Genomic DNA, 9,413 nt, shown 5'->3' on the forward strand with positions numbered 1-9,413 from the left:
AGAGCCCTCCTTAGAGCCAGACTCCTTCTTTCTGCACCTGCAGTTTACTGAAGCAGTCTGTTCTCCACTACTTTGCATGCAAAAGATGAAAAATTGTTTTGTTTGCTTAGAACTATCTAAAAATTACGTAGCCTTGATGATTGGCAAATGTGGGAGGTGCGAACTGTGCAAGTGCAACCCAAAAAGATGCAGACTTTAAATGGGAAAAATAAAAAGTGTTCAGAAAACCGAAACTGTTGGTGAAGGCTTACAGAAAATGGCCTTCAGCTTGGACTAGCTTTAACAATGAAGCACATTAACAGTTATTAAAAAAATCAAAATATTTAAACATTGTTTTACAGCCTTAACACTAAACCTATTAGAGTGTTTTCATAATTTAATTTAAAATGTTGCGGTTGGTGAAGGTCACACCATAAAAGAACATACAATTTCTGACAATCATTAGAAAAGCATTTACACAGTTTCAGAGATTAATAACATCCATCTGTTATGCTTTGTCCTGTGAAACGTTTAAATGCATATATTAGAATAGAATCCTTTTTTTATATATTTTTTAAAATTCAAATTCACTCTACAAAGCCTGAATGCTACATGCTTAACTGCTGTAAATCAGCTTAATTCCTGTGAATCTCATGCTGTAGCCCCTGGGTTTATGAGACATGGAAAGTCTGTAACCATCAACAGATTAGTATAACTGCCACAGTGAAAAATAACTAATGTCAGTCTTTGAATGTCATAGCACTAAATGCACTTGTTTTTTTCTCTTCCATTTATGTTGCGATGCCTTTGCATAAGTTAAAAAATAATGAGAACAAAAAAATGTTCTGGAAATGCAGCCCTATAAATATTTGAATGGAAAAATAAAAGGGTCATTCAAAGTAAACACATCAAAGAAACTCAGTATTTTGCTCATATGAACTTAGGTACACAACTTGTACCCTGAGAAACTGGAATTCACTGTATTTATTTAAGGATGTAAGTCTCTCTGTTATGAGAATAAAGTGATGGCATTTATTGTTCTCAGTTAATTAAACCTGAAGACTGGATAAAGGCCAGCAGTGAAGAAAGATATTATCCACAAACACCGAAAGCAGAAGTACTTATGTCTAGATGGAAAAACTGTTTCCACTGTGAAGAAAGTAGTAAATTTACTTCTAGATTAAAATGGTACTTTAATATGATTCACATATGAACCAAAGAATGTTATTAGACTTTTTCATGAAGTGTCTTTAAATATTTAGATTCTCACTTTCCAGAAGTTCTCACGATTAGAGCACAGGATTAAGAACTCAGAAGAACTGGGTTACAATCCCATCATTGACACTGCTTCCCAGGGAACTGGTGGACAAATGTTTCATGTTCAGAAGTTTCATTTGCATAATGTGCAAAATTAGGTGTAAAAGTGTGTATTGGTATTAACTACTACAAATGACAGATTTTAGATTTTAAACGTTTTAGGGAGGAATGGACTGCTGCAGTCCGGCAGTCTCATTTCTTACTTAAGACAAGTCATAGCACGTCGTCCAGTCACATCTGAGGACAACCCATGATTGCTGATGGTGAGAGACAGGCACTTCCTTAGAGCAGTTTAAGCCTCCCTAAACTAGGTTGTGCAACAGGTAAGACAAACAGTGCTCTGAAAATGGCCTGTCTCTCCTGACCATAGGGAAGTCCAGAGGATCAGCTTAGACTGCACAGGTACCACCTGAGGTTGGTAAAGTCAAGTGAAGGCCACCGCACCTACAGCCCTGAGGGACGGAGCAACTCTTCACACGTGCAACCCTCCATCTGAAGCCTGACGGGTATTTTTCAATGGTAATGACTTTTTGTTGTTGTTGGTTTTTGTTTGCGGTTTTTGTTTTGTTTGTTTTTTTCATTTTTATTTCTTTCTTTCAGCGGCATACCGCGACAGGCACTCTCTTTAATCCCCTTCCCTCTGGGAAGCCCCGCTTGCCCACACCCACCCACGGACATGCCGCAGCCCCGGGGCCGGTCCGGGGGGCGCCCGGGGCCGGCAGGGCCCTGCGAAGCGACGGGGCCCGGCCGGCCAGTGACGCCGGGGAGCCCCGTTGCCGCCACCACCGGGCGCAGCGCGGCGCGGCCAATGAGCGGGGCCGGGGCGGGCTCGGGAGCGGCGCCGCCGGTACTTAGGTTCGCCGGAGGGGCCGGGCAGCCCACAGCGGAGCGGGGCGGTGCGGGCAGAGGAGCTGGCGCGCAGCGGGGAGGACGGAGCTCACCTCCTCTGCAGCGCCCATGGGGACAGGACGACTTTAAAGGAGTTTGGGAGGGTTTCTGGCGCTGGGAGACCACGGGTACGGAGTGGGGCGAGAGGGACCCCTGGGGTGGGGGGTCGCTGATCGCCTGCTCTTTGCCTGTTCCTTGCGGGGTCTCGGTTGGGCTACGGGGATCGGGCAGGCAAGTGTGCCAGCTTCGAGCCCGGGAGCTCCTCCAGCCGCCTTCCCGCGTACCGCGCTGCCCAGCGCGGCTCCGCTCGGCTGCGGGCAGGCGGAGGGAAGCGCTCGGGACCCTCCGGATCAGCCCCTCCCCACCCCCGGGAGCCATCTCCCCTTGCAGAGCGGGGAGGGGAGGCTCCTGGGGCAACTCAGGCCCCCCACGCAGAGCTATCCGCCGGCGAGGAGCTGCCTTTTCTCGCGGCTGGGGAGAGTCGGGCGCTCCGAGACAGCGGGGCTCGGGCAACCCAGCCCGGCCCGGCGAGCGCCGAGGAGACGGGGATCTGCTCTGCATCCCGAGGGCAGGGGGAAGGATCCGTGCTGGGAGTTTCTACCTTGCACGGGCTGGGGGGAGGGAAGGAGCGGGGGAGGACTGGTGAGTTAGGGCGGAATCACTGAAGTCTTTTGTATGTGCCTTGATTTTTTTCTTTCTTTCTTTCTTTCCTTCCTTTCCTCCGTTTGCACTCTCCTTCCCTTTTCTTGTTATCTCTGTCCATGCACACTCCACCCTTCCTTCAGATCCGGCAATTCCTGCCCTCGCCTCGCCCTGTCATTGATGGGAAATCAACTGGATCGCATCACCCACCTGAATTACAGCGAGCTGCCGACCGGGGACCCCTCGGGGATCGAGAAAGACGAACTGCGCGTCGGGGTGGCTTACTTCTTTTCGGATGAGGAGGAGGACCTGGACGAGCGAGGCCAGCCAGACAAGTACAGCGTGAAGGGCTCCGGCAGCCCTGGCCAGGAGACGCCCACCCACCACCTCCACCACCAGCTGGTGCTGAACGAGACCCAGTTCTCCGCTTTCCGTGGCCAGGAATGCATCTTCTCCAAGGTCAGCAGCGGCCCCCAGGCTGGGGACCTCAGCGTCTACTCGGTGTCAGCCCTGCCTGCCCTCTGCAAGCCGGGGGACCTGCTGGAGCTGCTCTACCTAGGGCCGTCGGAGCACCCGCCGCCGCACTGGGCAGTGTACGTGGGCAGCGGGCAGATCATTCACCTGCACCAGGGGCAGATCCGCCAGGACAGCTTGTACGAGGCGGCCGCGGGCAACGTGGGCCGGGTAGTGAATAGCTGGTACCGCTTTCGCCCGCTGGTGGCTGAGCTGGTGGTGCAAAACGCCTGCGGGCACCTGGGCTTAAAAAGCGACGAGATCTGCTGGACTAACTCCGAGAGCTTCGCCGCCTGGTGCCGCTTTGGGAAAAGGGAGTTCAAAGCCGGAGGGGAGCTGCAGGCTGCTGCCGGCACCCAGCACCAGCAGCAATACTATCTCAAGATTCACTTGGCCGAGAACAAGGTGCACACGGTGAGGTTCCACAGCCTGGAGGATCTAATACGTGAGAAGCGCAGGATCGATGCCAGTGGCAAACTGAGGGTGATCAAAGACCTGGCTATAGTGGATGAGAAAGAATAGGGAGTAGCAGGGGTACATGGCTATCTTCCTTCTGCCCTACCTGGGGAGACCAGCTTACCACAGAGCCAGGAGACTGCACCCTCTTCCCATGGGACACAACTGGAAGCAGGATCCATGGCAACATTCCAGAAAACCAGCATTCTTTACACCCATAGCCAGTGTTTTGTTTGGCTTTCAATAGCATTAATGCTGAAAGAGCGAGAGAGAGGAAGAAATGAGGGGGGAGGTGCAGGAAGGCTGTTCTCAGAGTATGTGGACAAAGTCTCTCCTGTCAATTGATGTTGACCATTATAGCAACATACCAATAAAATTTCAAATTGAAATTTTTTTTAATTTTTATTTCATGGCTTTAATCCATGATAAGTTTTAAACATTTGAGGCCATGGATGTGGGTCTAGCTAAATGACTTTCTAGCTAATATTTGCCTTGCAGCCAATGAAAAGCATCAGTCACACTTTGCCAGCTGGGGGGGAAGGGGATGTTGGGGGTGCAGGAATAAATGCCGGTTTGTTTGATTGTTTATTTTTCCACACTGTTGCTTCAGCCTGTAGCTGCAACCCAAATTTTGTCCCAACCAATTCTGGCAAGATATTAACAGGGGAAAATGCTTTCACATTTCTGGTTAGAATCTATAACATTTAAAATATTTGTCGTCTTTGCTTTCTGTTTGCAGCTCTCTGCTAAATATCATAATGCATAAGCTCTTTCCACCTCTTCCCACTTCCCACTCTCCTTACCTTTTTGTTCTTTTGGAAAAAAAGTTGGTGAGCAGCTGTTTTACTGAAACTAAATTCACTGATTGAAGGAAGTGGTGTATTTTGGAGAACATTATACTGAGTGTTGCTTCTCAAAGATCCAGCCCCTAGGATCTCATGCCTGAGCTGTGGATTTGTATCGCTGTAGTGATTTTCACTGCACCACTGCTTCAATACCTCTTCATGCACAGATCAACAGAATCCTGAAAGAAACACAATAGATTTGAATTCTGCATGTTGCCTCTTTGAAACAGCAATTTATTGCATATTTAGAGTTCCACTTAAAGAAAACAGATGTAATGTGGCCAAATTCATCTTGCATTTCAAATTTCAAGCAATGAAAAATCCTGTTCAGTCTAAGTTTAGAAATCCACAGCTGCATTTAAAAATGCCTTTTGATGTGATGCGAGCAATGCCTGGTCTGTATTTCAAATCCTGTTCACTCATTGCTTAATTCTAAGTCTTGAAGCAAAAGAGCAGAGTATTAAATATATATTTAAATAATCTGAACACATTTCTAAATCTGTCTTTTTTAATTATTATTCTGAGCTGCATACAACTTGTAATAAGCATTTTGTCTTTGCATGTTTCAGTACTGGAGAGAAAATGCATTTGTTTTTGTCCTCTCTTCCTACATCAATGTCAGATGGCAGAACAGAAGTAATACCCCTCTTCTGTATATACAATACACTCCACCCCCTATCAATGTACTGTGTCCTGGCTCCTTTTTATATTAAACAATGTCATGAGCAACCTTGTTGCAACAGTAATTTCATTTCTACAAAGCATTTACCTTCCATAGCTGAAGCTGTGAGGGTGGAGTGTACTTAACTATAGTGAAAGTGTCAGCATAAATATATATTAAAGAAAAAAAAAAAAAGTATCTGCATCCCTTCAGTGAAGGTCATCTAAGTGACTTTGTGTTTGCTGATATGCTTGGCAAAGTTATGTGGTAATAGGCAGTGTTACTTTTATCCCTTCCCCTAAAGTACTTTGGTTACTACAACATAGGGTAAAGATGTGAAAACTGAATTGTCATAACTGTCAAATTACGGCTGCCATACTCTCAAATTACAACACACTTTTTAATAAATGTGTAGTATTTCAGCTTTATATTGGCAATAGTTGCTTTCAGATAATGATAACTTTGTTCCATAATCAGAAAGTCCTCTACATAGTATTTGTGTATCTTAATTATTATACTGCATCAGATCTCCCAGATTGTCTGTTAGAACTGATTTCCCTATATCACTTGATGGGAGCACTGTGAGATTGCAGAAAGGCACTGGCTTTACACCCAAGGCATTTACAAAAGAATAAAACTTAAGCTGTAGGAGAAGGAAGGGTGGGCAAAAGTGTTTTATTTGCATTTCCCCTTATAAAAATACGCATTAGAGAACTGAGGTTGGAAGAGACAGGAAAAATTACATGAAGAGGGAATAAATAACAGAATGTTTATGAAGACAGGAAGAATGAGGTAAGATCACATTATTTTTGATTTCTGGAATGCTTTTCTTTTTCATATTGCTCTTAGATGAATAATACAGGACCAGAGAGAGGATCTTTGCAAGAACAACATTGCATGTTCTCACTAGTGAGAATTTAAAACATACTGACTTTAAACTTTTCAGTGTGCTTTCCAAATATACCATTGCTCTGTCTAAACATCCATTTTAACTCTGGGTTTTTTTGGTAATGATTTACTAACTTAGTTCATAAAAACAAGTTTTCCTTGTTTTACCTAGATGTAGAATGGTATTTTGTAGTATATAAAGTGATAAGAACTAGTCTACGCTCAAATGTTCAAGCTCTCTTAGAAGTCCTTGGCATCACTCAAAATTTATAGAGATAAAGATCACAGCAAAATTAAGGCCTCAGTCCTTTGCATAAAATCTGGAGAAAAAGTATTGGAAAAAATCACAGATGGTGTTAACCTGGGATATATTATTGCAATGACTATTTCAAGTAGCAGTCTGTTCTTAACAACAAAGTTACCCATGCAGATTTTTTTGATTTTGTCTTTCACTAGTTTTCAGTCCAGAGTTACTGACATCAATCTGGTCCTGATTCATAGTCCATTGAAGTTAATGGAAAGGCTCTCACTGACTTAAACGAGCTTTGGATCAGATTTTATTGTTTAGGAAGTGGCTAAAATTTGTGGACCTTGAGAAGAAGTGAGATTTAAGATGACATTTCAGAGACCAGAAGGGCCACCTTTCTGACATGGGAAACAGTGGAAACAGGCAATTCCATGAAAACAAGGGAAGGAAACAGACTTCTTCTGAATCAAGCAATATTAATCTGAGATGGCAGTAGGGAAATGGTGAAAAAGGCTGAGTGAAAAGTGGATATAAAAAGTTATTCAGTGCTTTGAAACAAGAAATGGAAGGTAGGGGAGCAGTCAACTGTGAGAAAGGCAATGATGTGAATGACTGACAGGTAAAAAATGTAATTGATTATACTCATCTTTCAGGATCAGTGACCTGCCTGAGTTAACATTTCCATTTCTAGCAGTAAAGATATTGACAAATTATATTATATCTGTGGAACCTGTTTACATTTTCCAGTCTAGCTTCCTAGGGTAAATATTTATATCCCACTAATTGCTCTTGAAATACTGACTTGTAATATGACTGCAAATTAAGGATCCTTTGCCTATCTTTCTTTTGTGTCACGTTTCAAGCTTTCTGTTAGCTATTTGGGTAGCAGCTTTATAGAATCTCTTTTGCATAGATACAATTTTCTGTGTCTTTTCAAGATGCAATCTTTTGAATTGCTTTGAGGCTAACATTTTATTAAAAATTCGGTTCATGTCCTCTTGAAACATAGAGAGCATTTGTGAAATGTTTTGCTGTCATGACCAAAATGTCTACTGGTTATTGACTGTGCATATAGGTAGAAGACTGTAAGGACTGGTAGCAAAAATTTTGCCTCCATCTTATGTTTCCAGGTTACTTTGTTTTCATTTGTTAGGATTTTTCCCCTCTCAAGTCGCTATGGTTGTATAAAATGGAAAAAAAAAAAAAAGTGTAAGTGGATTTCAGATTGAAAGCAGAGTGTAATACGATAGAACCTTCAGGGTGTGACAAGAAATGGCCTTTGGTCTGTGATAGAGTGTGCAGTCTTAATCATCCTGCCTTATTGCATTTCAGTGTCTTTCATATTCAGGTAAGTGATGTGAAAAAAATCGGTCAGAGTTTATAGACCTGTTTATGTGGTGTGTTGAGCATCTGTAATTCCAAACAACATTAGTTGGAGTTGAGATAATGCTGGATCTCACTTGAGAAGTGGAGAATTCTGTGAGATCAGGTGCCTCATCCTGACCAGTTCCCAACCCTCTGTCTGCAGCTGCAGAGGAAGTCGTGGGCTGAGAAAGCCACTGCTAGTTTTGAGATTTAGTTATTTTCTATGAAAGATTTCTACTAGAGTAGCTAACAGTGTTCAGTCCATAATTATACTTGCTGTGACTAAAAAGTTGTATGTGTTGCTGCTTATGCTGTACAAACACTGTGTTTTCTGCTTTCTAACTCAGGAGAAAGATGAAAGTCCCAGTCCCAAATAATTAATCCAGAAATACGTTAGGAGATATGATTAGGATACCATGCTGAGGGCAGTTTCACTGCAGAATTAGGGTCTAAAGGACAATAATATATGACTAGAGTGTGATCAAGTGCTGCTGTTAGTTTGTGAGTGTCTGTGCTTCAATGGCAAGTCTGGAATTTATTTGCTTACTTTATTGTTATGAAATATTTAACTTCTCTGTACTTTGAGTTCAGATTTTATATGTAAAGCTGCCCTACGCTCATGTGTCCTCTGACACAATGTTAGTTGAATCTGCCAGATTTTTTTACAGTTTTATTGTTAAGAAAATTAATGAATACTGGGATCAGATACTTTACTGAACTGCCTGTAAATCAAAAAGAGGGTAGTGTAGATGTTAGGTTGGAAAAATGTGATTAATTAAGAAGCTTCTGTTACTTGGCATATTGGTGGATTTACTCTAGATTATATAGATATAATCTATACAGATATAAACTACCAGTGTTGTATTTTTTAAAGCGGTAGTGGCAATCTACATTATCTCTTTTGCGAACTAGTATTATCTTGTCTAAAGAATGCAAATACCCCATGAAACTCTATACGGGTACTTTAACCATATATACCTTTGAGAAATAAACTAGAATTTATCTTACAGGATTTAAGATTGAACAGCTAGTAATATGCACTTTTTTTAAAATATTTTGCATCAAACACAATATATTCAGGTGGATGTGTCCAGAAGAATCATAGTTCTTCCATTAGTAGAGGCCATTCAGACTGAGATTATGCTTTTATATGGTGACACTTTTTCCCTTATTTTAAAAATATTTTTATTTGGGGTTTTGGGGCATTTCTGATTCTGCAGATGATCCACATGTGTAAAACCACTTGCCTCTTCAAGTGTTTGCAGGATCAAGATCTTTAAACTAAAGGAAGATCTATCCTCTTCACATGGCACTTACTTTGGTCTAAAATCAAGGAATAGGACTAACCAGGATCAAGGCCTCAGCATCAGCCTCCTATAGAATTCAATAGAAGGCTCATGTGTGTGATGTCTACCAGAAGGGCCTTAATTTCATATTCCTGCTTGTACATACAGTAATCATCTATGCAAATTGGAATTTTCCTAGGTAGAGTGGGTTAATGCTTTTCAAACATCCCTTTGACTTTCTCTTGTGTGGGTAAATGTGTTGGCCACAAATAAGAAATCGTAGTTTATGGGCTTAAGCCTCTGAAGTGCTGTAGAGCTAATATAAT

At 42.6% G+C, this 9,413-nt stretch overlaps 1 protein-coding gene across 1 annotated transcript; it reads left to right on the forward strand.

Annotated features, from left to right (window-relative positions):
* Positions 1–2,162: 2,162 nt before the first annotated feature.
* LRATD1 (LRAT domain containing 1) lies at positions 2,163–8,808 on the forward strand. Its single transcript, XM_065835988.2, has 2 exons — positions 2,163–2,312; positions 2,970–8,808. The coding sequence occupies exon 2, from the start codon at positions 3,007–3,009 to the stop codon at positions 3,859–3,861; it is 855 nt and encodes a 284-aa protein (XP_065692060.1). The 5' UTR covers positions 2,163–2,312; positions 2,970–3,006; the 3' UTR covers positions 3,862–8,808.
* Positions 8,809–9,413: the final 605 nt, after the last annotated feature.

This window comes from Patagioenas fasciata, chromosome 3, assembly GCF_037038585.1.
Source record: "Patagioenas fasciata isolate bPatFas1 chromosome 3, bPatFas1.hap1, whole genome shotgun sequence".
Taxonomy (NCBI): Eukaryota; Metazoa; Chordata; class Aves; order Columbiformes; family Columbidae; genus Patagioenas; species Patagioenas fasciata.